The 20,634-nt window shown below is 36.3% G+C and overlaps 1 protein-coding gene and 1 long non-coding RNA gene across 2 annotated transcripts; one reads left to right on the top strand and one right to left on the bottom strand.

Annotated features, from left to right (window-relative positions):
* Nucleotides 1–1,004: 1,004 nt before the first annotated feature.
* cdx1a (caudal type homeobox 1a) lies at nt 1,005–15,733 on the bottom strand. Its single transcript, XM_082177163.1, has 3 exons — nt 15,326–15,733; nt 4,971–5,119; nt 1,005–1,602 (listed from the first exon to the last, which is right to left on the bottom strand). The coding sequence occupies exons 1-3, from the start codon at nt 15,681–15,683 to the stop codon at nt 1,411–1,413; spliced, it is 699 nt and encodes a 232-aa protein (XP_082033289.1). The 5' UTR covers nt 15,684–15,733; the 3' UTR covers nt 1,005–1,410.
* Nucleotides 15,734–16,415: 682 nt separating this feature from the next.
* LOC309504209 lies at nt 16,416–19,096 on the top strand. The gene is made up of 2 exons (XR_014208019.1): nt 16,416–16,551; nt 18,004–19,096. It is a non-coding gene; the product is annotated as an uncharacterized lncRNA (long non-coding RNA).
* The last annotated feature ends 1,538 nt before the right edge of the window (nt 19,097–20,634 follow it).

Here is a 20,634-nt window from a genome sequence, read left to right as displayed (position 1 = left end):
CTTTTGACACATCTGTGTTCCTTCAGATGAGGGTCAATGGTGACATTGTGAAACCAATCAAACATTAACAGTTCAAACGCGTGATCTTGAAGGACATGAGATGAACGTTACTGGCATCAGGTCTTTATTGGCTTTTTAATTGACATGAATCATCTGACTTTGAACAGGCCACACACCCATGCCATCCGTACAGATCGCAGCTTCTGCTCGACCTCTGGTTTGTCTGTCAATGATTGAGCGTGTACGTGGTCACCGTTTCTGCTTCTGTTTTTATCAATAAGCTGTGTTTGTTTCCTTGTGTTATCGCAACTTATGATCCACACAGTTCAGTGTGATCGGTAAACACTCGCACGGTTTCCGCCCTCTCAAAGTACAGCTTGATTTAGAGTTTAAATGTCATTGTATGATTTAGTTAAATCTGATAAACCCGGTCCGGAACAAGTCGAGGTCATATTCAAAAAGAAGTACGAAATTAAACTTTACTTTAAAAATAAATAAATAAATAATCTTTTTTTAGGAACATTACGATTTTTTTTTGGTCCAATTTTCTGCCCCAAATTCTCTTTAAAAAAATAAAAATAAAATAAATAAAATAGCAGACAAATATTTTATTTAAATTGTGACATTTACACACCATTGTAGTATTTAATTGATTTATTCTGACCTATAAAATCATAAAAAAATATTGTATTATAAAAAAACGGTAATGAGAATCATCATTGAGAATAATGGCAATTACACTGTAAAATCTTCAAAAGGTGTCTCTTTTGTCTAATCAACATGGATAATTTGTGGTTCGCATAAAACAATATTTTGAGTTTCTGTTGATTAAACCAAACTCATTCATTGTATTAGCATCGTATTTTTTTATTTCAATGGACTTCATTTTTATTTATTTTTTAACTCTAAAGTAATACTGTAAATTACAGTAATTAGACTTTCGAGGAAAATTTGCTTAATTTTCATTTAAAACAATGTAAAAAAAAAACAAATATCAAATATCTTTTTATTACAAATTTTACACTTTTTTAAAAGAATAATTACACAGAGGCACCAGTTGACTCTTTGTTTTTTTTTTAAAATGTCAGTTTTCCAGTAGGTGTAAAATAGTTTACATAGCAAAGCAAAGCAGTAGTGATGCACGCGCTGCAAATATAGTCATTAAATCATCATCGTCGTCAGTGAGGTCATCAAAAGCAGTACGCGAAACAATTTAGAAAGCATTATGACGTGTCTTCAGTCGTCCGACATACTCCGAGATCATAATTTTTTACAAAAATTGAAATACTGTGTGCATTATCACAATAAAACATGTTTGCGTGTCATTTGTGTAGTGCAATATGAACGTTCCATTCAGTGTCGCTGAAACTGTGTAAACATGTACTGTTTGTCCTTCTGTCGGAAAGGTTCTCAGTATTCCTCTTTAATGGTGGTCGATATATTGTCTGTCATCAAAGCGTTGTTGGTGCTGGAGACCATGGTGGCGCTGGCGTGAGTGGGCATGCTGGGAGGTGTGGACGTAGAGCTCTGCTGAGCCTGCTGCAGTCGCTTCTTGTTCATTTTCCTTTCTTTGGCTCGTCTGTTTTGAAACCAGATCTTCACCTGTGAATCAGAGAGTCAACGTGATTTACCGTATTCAACAACCAATGAGCGTAGTAGACACATCCCAGCTACTCGTACTCGTGTGTGTGTGTGTGTTATTTTATATATATTTTTGTAGTAGCTGTAGTAGACACATCCCAGCTACTTGTACTCGTGTGTGTGTGTGTGTGTTATTTTATATGTATTTTTGTAGTAGCTGTAGTAGACACATCCCAGCTACTCGTACTCGTGTGTGTGTGTGTGTGTGTGTGTGTGTGTGTGTGTGTGTGTGTGTGTGTGTTATTTTATATATATTTTTGTAGTAGCTGTAGTAGACACATCCCAGCTACTCGTACTCGTGCGTGTGTGTTTGTGTGTGTGTGTTATTTTATATATATATATATTTTTGTAGTAGCTGTAGTAGACACATCCCAGCTACTCGTACTCTGTGTGTGTGTGTGTGTGTGTGTGTGTGTGTGTGTGTGTGTGTGTGTGTGTGTGTGTGTGTGTGTGTGTGTGTGTGTGTGTGTGTGTGTGTGTTATTTTATATATATTTTTGTAGTAGCTGTAGTAGACACATCCCAGCTACTTGTGTGTGTGTGTGTGTGTTATTTTATATATATTTTTGTAGTAGCTGTAGTAGACACATCCCATCTACTCGTACGTGTGTGTGTGTGTGTGTGTGTTATTATATATATATTTTTGTAGTAGCTATAGTAGACACATCCCAGCTACTCGTACTCGTGTGTGTGTGTGTGTTATTTTATATATATTTTTGTAGTAGCTGTAGTAGACACATCCCAGCTACTCATACTCTGTGTGTGTGTGTGTGTGTGTGTGTGTGTGTGTGTGTGTGTGTGTGTGTGTGTGTGTGTGTGTGTGTGTGTGTGTGTGTGTGTGTGTGTGTGTGTGTGTGTGTGTGTGTGTGTGTGTGTGTGTGTGTGTGTTATTTTATATATATTTTTGTAGTAGCTATAGTAGACACATCCCAGCTACTCGTGTGTGTGTGTGTGTGTGTTATTTTATATATATTTTTGTAGTAGCTGTAGTAGACACATCCCATCTACTCGTACGTGTGTGTGTGTTATTTTATATATATTTTTGTAGTAGCTATAGTAGACACATCCCAGCTACTCGTGTGTGTGTGTGTGTGTGTTATTTTATATATATTTTTGTAGTAGCTGTAGTAGACACATCCCATCTACTCGTACTCTGTGTGTGTGTGTGTGTGTGTGTGTGTGTGTGTGTGTGTGTGTGTGTGTGTGTGTGTGTGTGTGTGTGTGTGTGTGTGTGTGTGTGTGTGTGTGTGTGTGTTATTTTATATATATTTTTGTAGTAGCTATAGTAGACACATCCCAGCTACTCGTGTGTGTGTGTGTGTGTGTTATTTTATATATATTTTTGTAGTAGCTGTAGTAGACACATCCCAGCTACTCGTACGTGTGTGTGTGTTATTTTATATATATTTTTGTAGTAGCTGTAGTAGACACATCCCAGCTACTCGTACTCTGTGTGTGTGTGTGTGTGTGTGTGTGTGTGTGTGTGTGTGTGTGTGTGTGTGTGTGTGTGTGTGTGTGTGTGTGTGTGTGTGTGTGTGTGTGTGTGTGTGTGTTATTTTATATATATTTTTGTAGTAGCTATAGTAGACACATCCCAGCTACTCGTGTGTGTGTGTGTGTGTGTGTGTGTTATTTTATATATATTTTTGTAGTAGCTATAGTAGACACATCCCAGCTACTCGTGTGTGTGTGTGTGTGTTATTTTATATATATTTTTGTAGTAGCTGTAGTAGACACATCCCAGCTACTCGTGTGTGTGTGTGTTATTTTATATATTTTTGTAGTAGCTGTAGTAGACACATCCCAGCTACTCGTGTGTGTGTGTGTGTGTGTGTGTGTGTTATTTTATATATATTTTTGTAGTAGCTGTAGTAGACACATCCCAGCTACTCGTACTCGTGTGTGTGTTATTTTATATATATTTTTGTAGTAGCTATAGTAGACACATCCCAGCTACTCGTACTCGTGTGTGTGTGTGTGTTTGTGTTATTTTATATATATTTTTGTAGTAGCTGTAGTAGACACATCCCATCTAGTCGTACTCGTGTGTGTGTGTGTGTGTGTGTGTTATTTTATATATATTTTTGTAGTAGCTGTAGTAGACACATCCCATCTAGTCGTACTCGTGTGTGTGTGTGTGTGTGTGTGTGTGTGTGTGTGTGTGTGTGTGTGTGTGTGTGTTATTTTATATATATTTTTGCAGTAGCTGTAGTAGACACATCCCATCTACTCGTACTCGTGTATGTGTGTGTGTGTTATTTTATATTTTTATTTTTTTATTATTCTCATTAGAGCTAATTCTAAGTATATAAGCATTTTTTTTATTTACATCATAAATTAAATTGATTTTTAAATACTTAGATTTAAATTACCGGCGCTTTAGTCTGAACTAATTTCACTTTTCTGAGCTATTTTTTGCAATTATCACTTTATTTTAAGGCGACGTAGTTACACGTTACTACATGTACTTACAATAGTAATAACAGTAAATTATGCATAATTACAAGTAACTAACCCTAAACCAGACCGTAACCGTAACTCTATAGTAAGAACGTAGTTAATTAATATTACTCTTTACTTATTTGAGTAAGTACTACGTCACCTTAAAATAAAGTGTAACCTGATTTTTAACTAGTTGCAGATGGTCTTCTTAAACTGTTTGTCTGTTTATATATATATCATTGTTTTGATTTTAGGGTGACGCATGGATGACAATTATGTATTTCTACATAATTAATGTGATTTTAAAAAGGCATTTGCTATCCAAAAGTTACGAATTCAAAAATGGAATATTGCCTAAAAAACATTAGCGAATGAAGCAGCGTTTCCATCCCATGTGTTCGAGAGAACAAAATCATCACTTTCTGAGAAACTGGCGCAAAATATCTGTAATAAAAATGGAAGTTGCTGCAATCGTGGAAGCCACCGTGGCTTTTATTTCTCAATTATTTCTCATGTTATCTTGTGTTTGGGGTTTTATTACTCATCGAGGGATTTCTTGTGTAAATGAGTTTATATGTTTTTTGTGCATTTTTAAAATGTATGTGCATCTTGGCGTTCACATCCAGAGTTTTTTATGAGATATACCAAAATGTGCATACAAATAGCTAAATGGAAAACTGACTAATGGCTATCATCTTTTCTAGGAAATGTAGTACATTTAATTTCGGTGTTTTCCCTGTGTACCATTATATACATATCACCATCATCATATGTTCTTCTTATTCTGTACAACAACGTTTTGCCCTTTGACACAAAACTCAGTTATAATTAGATGGCATGAATTTGCAGGTTCATTTAACTTCCTCTTTCTGAGAGTTAATGACCCACCTGGCGTTCTGATAGGCTCAGGGCTCCGGCAAGCTCCGCCTTCCTTCTGATGGTGATGTATCGGCTGAAATGAAATTCCTTCTCCAGCTCCAGGCGCTGAACGTCACTGTACACCACTCGGTATTTGTCCTTCGTCCGCGTCTTCCCTCCTGCCGGCACAACAGGAATATTTCTCTTTTTAATTGTCATATTCAGTTGTGGTTGCTGAATTAAAAAAATATATATAATATATAATTATATAATAATTTCATAAAAAATGTATAATAATTTCATGCTTAATGGGTTATTTTGATTTTTCTAGTGATAAAGTATCTTTACAAGCTGTTTAATTCATAAAATGTTATTAAAATGAAAAGTGAATTAAAACAAAAAATAATTAATTAAAAACGAATTCCATAAAATGGTGGGAACCCCAAAAGTTCTATGTATGAAGTGCCTGACAGAACCATTTAAAGTTCAATGTAACTTCAACTTCAATACAAATAATAAATAATAATATTGAAGTGGTGGAAAGAAAAATGCACTAAAACAAAACTTCCCACGACTTATTAAGCTGAAAATCCCCTGATATTTTCAGTATTGCACAACATCTGTGTTCTTGGTTTTTATTTTAGAGTTGTGCAGCTTGGACTCTAGAAGAACAAATCAATCCCAGCGATCTAAAATATCTATAATTTGCTGAAATACATGATTGATTCATTTCTTTTTTTTTTTTCTTTTTTTTTTAAAGGGGTTTGTAATAAATTGAGTAAATACAAAATATATAGAAAGATGAAAAATGTTGTTGAAGTGTTTGGGTGTCAAAAAGGAAGTGCCACAGATGAGATCTCAGTTCCTGTTTTCATAATCTCTCACCATCCAAGACACTTTCGGCAGTAATAACATGAATATTCCTCTACAGAGGCTGATGAAGAACACCACTGTGGTAAACCACTTTTCTATTCCTCCCCCAGTTTTTGGTTCCTCTTGAGATGTTGTTTGCCTGATGTTCTGTTAGCGTTAACCACGTTCTGACATCAGACAGCCTCGTCTTACCCCACTAAACCCCACTTTAAATCTTAAGTCACACTTAAAATGTGTGAATGTGATTGTAGAAATGTAGAAATGTAGAAAGTAGAATGTAGAAAGTAACAACGCATGTGTTTGAATCTGCACGACTCTACTCAAGAGCTTTTCTTAGATATAACTTTACTTTTCAGATATTTGCAATGACCTTTAAACAGCTTTGATGCTTTATTTCCTAATGCAATGATATTCAAATATTCATAAGAGTGAATTCAGAGTCCAAATATGTTTGGGATTGCTAAGTACTTTTGTCTTAAAACGTCTTTAATGTTGTGGCACATTTTTCAGCAGATCCAGTTTTGTTTGCATTTCAATTTCCATCAACAACATGTTTTTTATTGTTTCCCTCATCTTTCTGTTTGATACAAAACATTTAAAATCGACATGAGATCAAAATTGACCCTATTTACTTTGTTAGTGCACATTACTAGTCTTGTGTTGAATAATTTATCCATGCAAGTTGATTAATACACAAAAAAAAAAAAAAAATCTGAAGCGAGCTGAATGGAACGCCCACTTTTTTTGTTATATCCAATCAATTCCCAGTGGGATAAAACAAGCCACGCCCTCTATTTTTCTCATTCAGTTTTCCATTTCAGAAAATACGTCACAACTTCAAGTCAGCTTTATTTATAAGAGCTTTATACAATACAGATTGCTCCAAAGCAGCTTTATACAATGATAACAGGAAAATGATTTAATGAAGCAAACAAAGATCATTTCGGCTGTGCAGCAACTCTAAAAGAAAACAGTGTCATTGAAGTCAGTTATTAAATTAGTTCATTTTTAATCTATAAAGCAGTGATGTCATCCACCAGCAATAGTGTCAGTGCAGTCAAATCAATAATATTGTTGAATATTAAGAGTCCCCAACTAAGCTAGCCTGAGGTGACGGTGGCAAGGAAGCCAAACGTTATCAGCTGACAGAATGGAGAAAAAAACCTCGTGAGAAACCAGGCTCAGTCAGTCCTCTGGCTAACAAATGAACACGTGTGATTATGACTTAGGCTGCATCACGAGTCATAAATTAAAAAAATGCTGCATTTCAAGGTAAAAGGGCATCAAGGCACATCCGAATCTAATGTCTCCTGAGGTTCCTTCATCTGCTCGACTGTTAAAGGCAGCATAGATGGATCCTTCACTGCCTTTATATCCCACAATCCTCTGCCTTCCATTCTGTGAGAGTTAAGCCAAAGCTGCTTTAAGGCAAGCCTCCAAGATTAGCAAAAACATAGCGTAACGCTGCAGTACAGAGGGAAGGAGACTAGAGGCCATTATTTTTTAGTGGATGTCAATGGACGAGAGGCTTCACAACATGCTTTTGTGGGAAAACGGCTTATCATTTAATCACTCAACAGCTTATCGGCTAATCTTCAACATGTTTGCTCTTTGCAGGATTGATCTATTTTTAGAGTTTACGCCGAATTTAAAAAAAAATGTATTATTCAGTTTACCGCACTTCTCATTTATTTCTACACTGATAAAAATGATTTTGTGGTAAAGTAAATACTACAGAAAAAAAAACAATGTAATTTACATGAAAAAGTTACTTCGGGCAAGAGTTAAAAAAATTAAGTAAATTCTATATTAGTACTCAATTCAAGCGTGTAGAAATGAAAGCGTAAATATCAACGTTATAAAATTAAGTAAAATTACTCAACTTTTCTGATACTGGTGTTCCCATCATGCACTGGGCCTTGAATAATTAATGAGGTTGATTTTTCACTGTTTTCAAACTGTATTTACACTGTTTCATCATTGCTTTTGTTGTTAGGATTAGTAACGTGCCATTTTATGACATTTGGAGTTCATTTTCTACTCAAAATGACACATTCAAACACAAAAACGATCCATCAAATGTTACCGTCATTGTGTATTGTCTACCAAGTATTGAGGTCTCTGCGTTCACATGATGATAAACATATGTAGATAAGCTGTCTTACACAATATCTATTGTATTAATTACTTTAATTACTAATTTTTAAGTAAAGCATATACTTAATTCAATATTATAATGTATGAGTGAAATGTATTGCAAAGGGAACTTCAACTAAATAAATATTACTCAACCTTTTACTAGCCAAGTTAAAATTACTTATTTTCTTTGTTACTTTCACTTAACTTAGTTAAGTAGAGTTGACTTAATTCCATATCGTTAGCCTCTTAGCATAATGAGCCTAAGTCATATTTCAATGTCTTTGGAAAACAAGGAAAAACAAAAAATGACTTTTATGACAATTATGCTATGAGGCTAACGATATGTGAAATTTACTTTAAAAATATGCGTGTGATATTTACTTTAAAAATATTCGTGCAAAAACTTGCCAAAGAAAAATTGAGTAAATTTTACTTATTGTTTTTTTCAGTGTATGGTCTCCGCAAACAGTGATTGACTGTCGCACAACTCTGAACGAAATTCAAGGACGTCAAGACTGATTGGTTATGAAGGCACACGTGATCGCTTTCTTCAGTGGTCGAGCCACGGACCCTCATATCTCTCAATAATAATACTATCTCTGGTTAAACTTAAAAATAAAGATGGCGTCTGGAAGTTGCATTGCTTAATGGTGTTAAATGTACGGTTTTGACCAACTTTTTAAAAATGTTATGTTATTTATAGCGATAAATTACTATTGTGTTAATAAAATATTTGCTTAGATATCACCAAAGCTCGCTCTGTTTTGTTGTAGATTGTTAAACCGTTACGCTGTATTCTGCTGCCAGGCCAGTAGTTGGCGATGTCACTTTGTAGAGAAACACTGCGCCTATAGACTGAACATGTAATAAGCATGCCCATGATGTCACTATTTTCACAAATTTGTGTTTTTGTAGTTTATAAAGAAATTATAACAGTCTTGTTTTCAAAAACTTGCACTTTGAAACTGGTTTTCAAACCCCAAAACACTCGTTGTGTAAATGAACAGCGTTTTCAGGCCTGTCTGTTTATAAGTGAGAGTTTGGGTTTAATAAAGGCCAAAAACTAAAGCAGCGGTGTTATAAACAAATCCTTCAGCACTGAGGAAAAACTAGAACAAACCCCTGTGCATTTGAGAGATTTCTGATCTTTGGAAATATATTTCAATCTTCCTGTGAATTACAAAATGAGTGGAAGTTTTGCAACCGACCTTTACAAGCTACATCATCTTTGTTTCTCTATTGATAAACATCAGTCAAATACAGTGTTTATGTCTACATGTGGCCATCATCAGGTATTTGTCCAATCAAATGCTTCAGTAAACATATACAACAAACACTCAGATTTCTGTTTCAGCATATCTGTGTAAATTTGAAATCTGCACACCAGTAATCTTAAATTTACGCTATTGCTATTTCACTCATATTGCCTCAATTATCATCCAAAGCACCGCATTCATAAGACGGGCGTATTACAGTGTTTTCTGCTGGTCTGTGTCGATCTGAGTGTGTCTGATATCAGATCACACACGTGTGCACATGCAAACACAACTTAAAAAAAAAATGCAAAAAATATTTGTTACTTGAAATAAAATAAAATAAAATATATAAAATAGTAAACATTTTATTCCAGCTAGCTGCCAAAGCTATATTTCTCATTTTCATTTACGTGATGTACTAAACACTCTTAGAAGAAAAAAGGGTTCTGTCAGGCACTTCATATACGTAAAAGACTTTATATATATGAAGATGGTGCAATCATAATGCTATGAATAGGAGAAAGTGTGACACTCAATATGGCGGAATAAGTCCCGCCTTCTAAATAAAAGAGCCAATCACCAATTGGTTAAGTCATGCGTCCCTTCAGCAGCCGTTAGAAGTCGTTAAAATCGCATACTCTCTTAGGTACATATTTTGAATAAGTAATTACTTTACAACCGCTAAAAATATACGTTACATCCGCCATGTTGTCATTATCATGTGACCTATACCAGCATCAGTTATGTCGCTTCACCTTCATTCATAAATCCTCTCCTGTGGCTTCATTAGGATAGTAAAGTGTAAAGTATTTTTCCCCATTTAAAGAGATAGGAGCTGTACTTGCGTGACTGAAATAGAGTTTTGGGGGTTTCCCACCATTTTATGGATTTAGTTTTTAATTCATTAATTTTGTTTAAATTAAAGTTTTATGAATTAAGCAGCTACTAAACATACTTTATCACTAGAAAAAAAAGAAAAAAAACTTATACATGACATTTCTCCTTGTAAAGAACCTTTTTGACCTTTGTGTTCTTTAAAAATGAGTCAAGAAACCTAGAGTATATATAACCTCAACTTTTTTCCTAAGAGTGAACTAAGAAAAATCTATATAGATTTTTTTTTTTTTTAAGTAAAAAAAAAAAAAGACAAAAACTTAAACTAAAATGAAAAACGTGAAATCTACAAATGAAAATTAATTTAAAATATTATCTCAATGATACTAAAACAACAAGGAACCGCACAACTCTGTCCTGAAAGCCCCTCAATGCAGTTTTCATAGATTGAAACTCTTTCTCAACAGTTTTCTTCCCTTTTCTCCTGCAGCTTTGGCTGACGTGTGTAAACACACACACACACACACACACACACACACTGAGTCTGGTCCCCTTATCAGTGTTCTCCGGTCCTCCCACAGTGCACACAGCAGGGTGCGGCCTACGCCTCAGACTCACTGGCCTCTGCCGTTATTAGCTTTTCACAAAATCTTTCACTTTGTCGACAGGACGTTCGACTCTCAAGACGCCTTGTGTTTAGACACAGATGAATAATCGAGCAGCTAACATTGAGCAACACCGCTCCACCTTCATACACGATGGCATCACACACCTCTGACTCACTGTGTCTCTGCACGAAAGATGGCGCCTCTGCGCTCTCCTTTATCTCCTTCCTTAAATGAACATTGTGACATTACTAATACATAATATGTTTGGTAATGACCACCTAAGAATCCTGGGGAAACCAATTATTTATACAGCGATTACAAAACCGCCTTCATGAACTAACAGAAGATCTTGTTAAGGTGGGCGTAAAATGTAGTCGTTTTAAATGGATAACTGATTTTTACAGTGGTTTATCTCTTCAAACAGGTTATAGGAAGGCAAAAAAAAATTAAACTTGGATCAGTGTACACTCAGTAAATGAGGGTTTACAGTGTTTAACCTCATTATAACGTGCACACATACACACATCATCATCACAGTCATATGATGTGCTGTAATAAACATAGCAGGAAGAGGTTCACACATAGATAAAGACAGAAGCGCTTATCTGTTAGATCTGCCAAATACTAGTGTGCTGCCTACCTAGACTGTATTTTAAGGCATCACAGACCAGTGTTATTTTCGTATTCTTTTAAATGTGTGTATATACACTCTCAGAAAAAAAGGTACAAAAGCTGTCACTGTGGTGGTACACCTTTGTACCTAAAGAGTGCATATTAGTCCCTCAAAGATACATATTGGTACCAAAAGTGTACATATTAGAACCATTTTGAAGGTCCCAGTGACAGCTTTTGTACCTTTTTTTTTCTGAGTGTATATATATATATATATGAAACAGAAGTTGCAATAGTCTTTTCTTCCCTTGTGTGATGTATATCCAAGTGAAACGGCTTCTCAAACAAGAACAATTGTAGGGAGGGACTTGATTTTGTCCGTGGGGAATTGATTGGATTGGTTGTGGTTTGCTATTGGTGGATCTCAGGTGAGTGACAGGTTGCCCCGCCCTCACGCCAGTAAACACATCATCATCAGAGAAGAGATGAGCTGCAAGCTTACTTTAATTAAGATCACGAGGCACATTAATAAAAATAAAAAAATACAATTATAATGATGTGCGCGGATTAATCATTTATAATATATACTGCAATATTCCATAAAATAAGAATTAAGGGAAACACTTTATTTTGATGGTTCCTTTTGAACATTCTGTTGACTATAAGTAACTTTGCAACTACATGTCAACTAACTCTCATTAGATTATTAGTAGACTGTCTGCTTAATATATCTGCTAACTCTTTACTTTGATGTTCCCCGACAGACAACCACATGTCAACTTATTTTAACCCTACCAGTCTACTAATAGTCTACTCTATTGACACTCTAATGAGAGTTAATAGACATGTAGGTGCAATGTTACTTATATAGTCAACATAGTGTGTTAAAGGGACCACCAAAAAAAGTGAAACTGAATTAAGAATTTGTCCCTTTTTTATTTCATGGTGACTTTTAACTAAATGGTAATAAGAAATGTTGCTTTGGCAACTAGCTGATAAAAAGTTTAGATTTTTATATTTCATTTTATTTCAGTTAACATTTACTTTATTTCAAATAACGGTTCAAGTTATGGTTTTAGTTTTAGTCTTAGTTAACTATAATATTAATAACCCTGTCACAGACTGATGCAAAAGTTAAGCTGTCTTCCACACAAACCTTATTTTGCCTAAATTTGAATGCAGTTTTTAATTCGCATAATTCATTCAAAAAAAATGCAAGATGGCGGACGAGGCAAGGGAAATGTTGATTATACTCATAATTTCTCTGATACTGAAATGCACTGATAAGCAGATAATTTGAATTAAAACTGTCTATTTTACCAAATATCGCTTTGTTTAATTTTCTAAGCAAAATCCTGACATCAAACTCTGTTAAAAACAATCACGTGTTCCAGATCAGTCAGTAATATGAGGTTTTCAGTGATGAAGCTCAGTTATAAATGGATAGTAAACAGATCACTAGACTGCTTTCGAAGTAGACTGTGAAGGAGTCAACTGTGCCAGGATTCAATTCAATAATAGATAGAAATTTTGTCAGAATCTGGAGTGATAAATACCTACATTATTATAACTAACAGATCAAAATAAAGTCCTATTTATGACAACACGTGTCAGAAGCATTAGGCGTCTATTACTGTTGTCCAGTAGGGGGCAACAATTACATTTAAATGAGTGAAAAATACTTTTTCATAAAATAAAAGCTAATAAATTAAATGCATTCTGTTAGGGATAGGGTTTGGATATGGGTTAATCTGTTGTCATTATCATTACCTCTATATAAAAACAAAAGAAGTCAACAGTATGTTGCTACTGAGATAAGTAAAGTGATTTAGATAAGTTATACTGGCAAGGCTACATGTGTGTGTTTTCTAAGGAAAAAGTAGAGTGGAAAATTAAACCAGTTCAGATTAGCGTTTCATTTTTTTCCAAGCTGTATTTCCTGAACATTCTCATATTTGTTTTTGTCACATGGTCTATAATCTGCTCATGTGACGATATCAGAACATTTGAACAGTCAAACACGATGACCACATTTGCATCTTGTCCAACAGTGTTAGACAACGGCCCTTTGAAAGCTGAAGACAAAACTAATGAGCGTGACTTCATTTCCTCCTTTTGGCCTGTTTAAGAAATATGCACAGACTGCAGTTCATTGTTATTGACAAAAAATAAGACTGATCTAAGTGATCTTATACACCCATTTATTAACCATTATATTTGTACATATATTTATTTACCACTAATATGAATTATTCAATGTTAAGTTGCTTTGGAACAATATATATATAGATATACTGTATGTATATATATTGTGAAAAGTGTTATACAAATAGGTTTGAATTGAAATGGATCAAATTAGATTTGGAGGCCAAATATGATTTAGCAAAAACAACAAATCCAGACCATTAAAAAGATGCAAATCCAGGCCATTAAAAAGATTTGTGTTTCATGCAACACAAATCTTTTAGAACTAAATGAAATGTGAACATCTCTAAGAGTCTCGCTCCGTCTGAGCTTTATAACTGTGCCAACCTGACTGTGTGTGACACATTTACACAAATATTCCCAGAAGAGATTAGTTTATCACTTGGTAAACTATTAGCCATAATGCACTTCTGATAAGGCCGCAAACATCTATTATTGACTGTTCAACTACACGCTCCTTCAGATCTCCCAGATGTTGTAGAACATCAAGGATCAAACGGATGAATTATGCTGGTATTTTGATCTCTCAGCTGTAACCACAGGCCTTAAGCATGACTGATTCATAAACTGATCTGTATATAAATCAGATGTGACTGTAGGTCACAATAAGCAAAACTATTCCTATACAGCACAATGTAAGTTAGCACACCTAAAATGCTGTGCAGAAAGGAGCAGGTTTTCAGAGTAATAGAAATGTGTAAACTAAACTTTCACTTTCTGTGGTCTTAAAATGGTGCATTGAATGGTATCAGGTGATTATACTGTAGGAGTTTTGATCATGTTACTGTATGATTTCCATATTCATATACCATGGTTTTTATGTGGTATTTCAACATACTTTAAAGAATAACATGGTTTTATATGTTCAAAAACACGGTATTACCATGATGCATGTCTAAAAAATGCTGTACTACTGATATATTTCCAAAAAGCATGAGATCACAGGGAACATGTAAAAAAAAACAAAAAAACATGGTCTTACCATGATGCATGTCCAAAAAGCATGGTATTGTCTATTGCCAGTCATATTGCCCAAAAGCACTGTACTACTATGGCGCATTACATAAAAGCATCAAAATTACATGGTATTACCATTATGCATGCCTAAAAACATGGTATTACCAATGGTATTGTCCCAAAAAAAATTGCTGTTGTCTAAAAAACACTGTATTACTATGGTTTGTTTCATAAAAGCATCAAATTACATGGTATTATCATGATTTATGTCTAAAAACATGGTAGCACTTTATTTTACAGTACTGTTACCCATGTACATACTATGTTCTTATTATAGTTATTACAATAACTGGGTAATAATAACTAGGTACTAACCCTGAACATACCCCTAAACCAAACCTTAACCCATGTAGTTATCTTATATTAACCAGTATACTGTAAGTGCATGTACTTTAAAATAAAGCGCAATCAAAAGCATGGTATTACTAATGGTATTGTCCAAAAACACTGTAGACTATTGTTTTTTGTTTGTTTGTTTTTTTGTTTTTTCAATAAAAGCATCAAATATCATGTTATTTCCAAGATGAATGTCTAAAATATGGTATTACCAATAGAACAGAAACACTGTACTGATATGGTATATTTCTTAAAAGCATCAAATTTCATGGTATAACCATTATTTATGTCTGGAAAACATGCTATTACCAATGGTATTGTCCAAAAACACTGTACTGTAGTTATCATAAAAGCATCAAGTTATATCATACATAAAAAAAAACCTCCAAGGTGGAACTACGATGCCTGGTATTTTTGGATCGTGTAGAGGAAGTGAAAGAGTGTGATGTGAGCCAGTATTGAGCACTGGAGGGTTTAGGGGTCAGGAGAGGTGCTGATCTCTCACCAGTGTTCCCGGTGGGACCCGCGGCGCGTCTCATCCAGTCCTGTGGCTCTTCTCTCTCCAGCAGCGCCTGATCCACCGGCGGGATGCTGTTCACCTCCACGCCGTTAACCGGCAGCGAGTGACCCGTCCCGTGGCCATAGAGCGGCGGCCACTCTTCACGCGAACCCGGGCCGAACCCGGGACTCCACGAGCTGCCGCTGTGATGCAGGTCATTCCCGAGGGCAGGACCCGGGTGGTACCCGCTGTAGTCCGGGTACGGGGCGGACGGGTACACGTTCAGGTGAGGCTGGTGGCTGAGGTTCAGGTGTCTCGCGGGGTTGCCGTACATGGCCGTGTCCAGCAGGAAGCTCACGGACATTTTCCTGGCGAGCTGAAAGTTTTACTTTAACTGAACTTCACCTTGCCTGAGCGCTTGCGAGCGCGCGTTTGTTTGCCCAGCGCTGACGTCACGCCCGGGACACCCACCTGAGCTGATTTATGGCACGCGCACACACAGGTGCCGCCGACTGGCCGGAAATCACCCTGATCAACAGAGAGCTGAACATAGACAGTTGAAGGCCCGAATGCCGCTATCGACGCTTTATCTCCGACGCCACATCTCTATTATAATATAAGACTCTGGCGCGCGCTCGAGTGCCTCACAGGTTAAGAGCATTTACATTTCACATAGGCTAAAGGTAAAAATTTTTTACCTGAACCGTCCAGGATGCTTTAGCCTACTTGATGATAAGATAACAGGCATACCTGGACAAAAATGTGATGAAGGTCATTATGATGGTGATGATCAGAATGCTAACATGTCATGGCATGTTTAAAATGATGAAGATGATGATATCTAGTATAGCCTATCAGGGGAGATTTTGATTAAGATCACCATGAGAAATGATTTGTAGTGAGGAAGATGATTTGAGTGATATGATGATGATGATGTTTGGGGTGATGAAGGCCGTGATGATGATGATGATGATGATGTGGCGCTGGAATCTCACGGCAGGTTTTCGGGGAGTCAGAGCGGCGCTCGTGACTCTACATCAGAAAGCGCTCGTGCATTTCAAAGGGTCTCGCGCGGCGCACATCAAAGAGCCGCAATAAAAGCGACAAACGAGCGACACTGTAAATCAAGGCCTCTGTATTGAAATGATGATAACAGGCGGGATTCTGCTTCCTCTGACAGACGTGAGAACCGAGAGAACATGTTCTCAGGCCTGGAGACACTGATGCTGCGAGTAATGCCACTTTACATTCACACTTACACTGCCTTTATTGTCATTCAGCACGTCGAGCTTATTATTTTACAATAGCCTATATTATATCATGATAAATTATAATTTTATATTATTGTATTGTTTGTTATTATATTGCAATTGGTTAAATCGTAATTTACAAATATTGCATTGATTATATACATTTATTTTATTTGGGGGTTTATATTAATATATATTATATTAATATAAACATTAAATAATGTTTTTATTTAAAACATTTTTAAATATAGCCTAATTTCAATGCTAAAAGGCCAAAAAGTTCTGTTTGGTTCTGTTTTTCTTGTCACACTAAATATAAAGCGTAGAGATTATTAAATAAATTGCACATAGATCTTTATTGTATTCTTAGAAGGCTGGGAAGTGGGAAGACGATTTTTAAATCCTGTTCATTTTTTTCATGTTTGGCCTCAGGGGGGCAGTAAACCACTGTCAGACACTGTCTTCAGTTCTCAGTCATGACAAATCACTGATCCTCCTCTAACCGATGATGAGCAAGAACTTTTCTCAGTCTAAAATGTACTTGACATGAATTACTATGTGAGTTTTAACATTCATTAAAGGGATAGTTCACCCAAAAATGTAAATTCTGTCATCATTTACTCACCCTCAAGTTGTTCCAACCCCGTATGAGTTTCTTTCTTCTGTTGAACACAAAAGAAGATATGTTGGACAGTTGACGGTAGCCATTGACTTCCATAGTAGGAAAAAAAAAAAAAATACTATGGAAGTCAATGGCCAGATTGGCCACCGTCAACTATCCGGTTACTTACATTCTTCAGAATGCATTTGTGTTTAAAAGAAGCAAGAGTTTGGAACAACAATAAATGATGACAGAATTTTCATTTTTGGGAGAAATGAAAGCTTTAGCATAAGTTCTGCCGGGAAGACTCAATTACTACGTCACCTATTGCCTTCACTTCTATCCAATCATATTCTCATGCTCATGTATAAAAGCTCGGTACTTACACATGTTTGAGTTCGCAGATACTGAAGCGACGATTACCCCCATCCTCCCCACCACCACCAGGATGGTCCTGTCCATACCTCCCGGGGGGTCTGCTGCGCCCCTGCCTTCATCTTTAGGCAGGAATTGCAGATCCGATACTCTCGGATTATGCACTACGGACAGGGCCTACGCCAAATGACTTTGTAGATTATCAGCTTGCTGAGCTGTCAATAAATGTACGGTTTATTGAAATAATTCTCCCGAGTCTTTCTGGTAGAACTATCTCTTTAAGGACACCTAGCCTAAACTTTTACATTGTAGTGCAAATGGTTTGAAGTCAAATCAAGTTAAGTCAAGTCACCTTTATTTTTATAGTGCTTTTTGCAATAGGCTAGAATATTCTTACAAAGCAGCTTTACATTGATATAACAGGAAAGCTTTATTTATAAGCTTTAATATTCTTTTAGTAACCGGATCGGATGGATGCTGTCAGCAGACCTACATTAACGGATTTCATTCTCTAGGTAAGTAAAAGTAAAAGGGAGATACAGGTAAGTGTAGATAAGTGTTGATAAACACCCTATTAAGATATTCTCAATCAGCAATACCCCCAGATTTACCCTGGGTTACACACATATGCACAAACTTGTCTAGACTGAAATACAATAGAACAAAATGTAAACAAGAAACAATTTGTTTCACATTCACACAAATGTTTCTATGAATTTTAAGCTGCACTGTGTCAAATGTTCTCCCATACATGTCATTTCTCTCTCTCTCTCTCTCTCTCTCTCTCTCTCTCTCTCTCTCTCTCTCTCTCTCTCTCTCTCTCTCTCTCTCTCTCTCTCTCTCTCTCTCTCTCTCTCTCTCAGATGCACACACAGTTTCCCTCTCTTTCCCCTTTTGTCCACTTAAAATAAGCATTCTCAAGTGTATACACACTCACACACAAAGTTGATCGCAGCATTTGGGATTGACCATCTCTCCTCCTCCATTTCCTGTCTGAGATGAGAGTCTGAGCTCTGACTTCATCATGTTCCACGTTCATCCGTCATATTTGAGACGGTCCAGCCGTGCATCCTCAGAAGCGACCCAAACCTTGACCTCCAAATGCAAAGAATCAAACTCATGGAGGAACATTTGTGTCAAATAAACAAACAAACTTTTCAGTTTTTTTTTTCTTTCTAATTAATAATAATACTACTTAATATAGGTATTTTTCAGTTGCATGCATGCTGTGTGTAAATGTGTATGTTTATGTAAAGTGACTTATTGGCAAATGTAAACCTTTTTACCATGCCATTTGGTGAAGAAACGTGTGCATTTATTGTTATAGGTCAAATAGCATCAATCTCCATGTTATGCATGTTTTTTTTCCCTATGTATTGAAATGCATAATTTAGTGTATGCAATATTTATGCAACAAATGCACAGAATATCATATATTAACTTACCACAGGAACTCCTGTCTCATTTCCTAAACAAAAATAAACAGCTCTTGAGATGTATTTACTGAAAAAATACCAATTCCACCCACAATAAAGTTTTCCCCAAAGTTCACCAGATGTTCTGCTTAAAATAGATAAAAACAAGATTATAAAAGCAGGAGTGAGGTTTTATTGTTAGCTTTGCTGTTTCTGGGCCAGATATAGAGATTTAGTTTCACACTCAGCATTTCTCCGACGTCTGTTAGTGTCATCTAAACCACAGCTCTTTAAGCAGGACGTGTGGCGCTGCGGTTATCCTTCATATAACAGGATATTTCCCTCTGCGAGACACCCAATTCATATTTTACTGTTTATTAATCTCAATAGGGATTAATGTGTGTTCAGATCACATGAACATCAGCACTCATGAGGAAGTCTTCTGTCTGTTTTTATAGTGGAAAAATGTCCACTGCCAATATACAAAATACTGGTCCAATACTATATTCTGAAATTGTTTTATTAGAAACAACAATAAAAACATGTTGAATATTATAATAATATTCATATTTTAATAATGTTCTTTGAATAGAGTGGTGCTTTGATGTTATAGATTGTTGCCAGGGCGTTTTGCAGTTGCTAAGGTATTCGTTGTGTTGCTATGTGGTAAATACAGCTTTTTTTTGTGGTTGTCTATAGACATGATTTTAAGGCATCAGCAATGCTTGTGATGTATTCCAAAAAATGTGTGTGCGTGTGTGTGTATCACACATTATAAACACAAACTTTTATTTTAGAATCAATTCATTGCGATTAATCGATTTGACAGCACAGTGTGTGTGTGTGCGTGTGCGTGTGCGTGTGCGTGTGCGTGTGCTTGCGTGCGTGCGTGCGTGTGTGTGTGTGTGTGTGTGTGTGTGTGTGTGTGTGTGTGTGTGTGTGTGTGTGTGTGTGTTAATGAGCTGTTTTTTTAGTTGAGTGTGTTACTGTGACATTCCAACTTTAGAGACTTTAAAAGGAAGCACCTCCTCCTCGCAAAGGACACACACACACACACACACACACACACACCATTTACTGACAGAGGCCTGACCAATTAGTTCCTTCAGTGGCTCTTTATGAGACGGGCTGCAGATAAAGCGAGCTGTGAGAGAATGCAGAGAGAGAGCCACATGCTCCGGTGCTTTTGTTAACTGTCCTCAACTCAGTCTGACTAATGAGAGCGTTTACTGATGCATCTGACCCGAGATCAGCCTTACATGCCGCAACCAAACCAACAAAGTGAGTCTGAGCCACATGAGAGCTGATCCTGGGTCAGTGTTTATGTGCAACGGATGTCAGAATCACTGAGGCAGGAGAGTTTTGGATGAAACTGCTAACAGACACTCATTTTAGTGCTGTGTGCTCACACTAGACATCAACATTTTCACCTTAAAGTCTATTTTCTCTCTCCTTTGACAGATTATGTCTCTCTCTCTCTCTCTCTCTCTCAATCAGACCAATGTTTGTTGGACAGTGGAAAAGACAAATAAATGTTCAGTCAGTAGGTCACAGAACATCATAAAGACAGACAGTATGTTTTGTGTGTGTGTGTGCGCACGTGTGTGTGTTGCTGCATATGTTTGTGTATATTTCCTGCACATGTTTGTGTGTGTGGGACATGCTGTCAGACAC

Source organism: Leuciscus leuciscus, assembly GCF_965113295.1.
Source record: "Leuciscus leuciscus genome assembly, chromosome: 8".
NCBI classification, from domain to species: domain Eukaryota; kingdom Metazoa; phylum Chordata; class Actinopteri; order Cypriniformes; family Leuciscidae; genus Leuciscus; species Leuciscus leuciscus.
The sequence above is the reverse complement of the archived record's forward strand: the minus strand, read 5'-3'. Positions and strand labels throughout refer to the sequence as shown.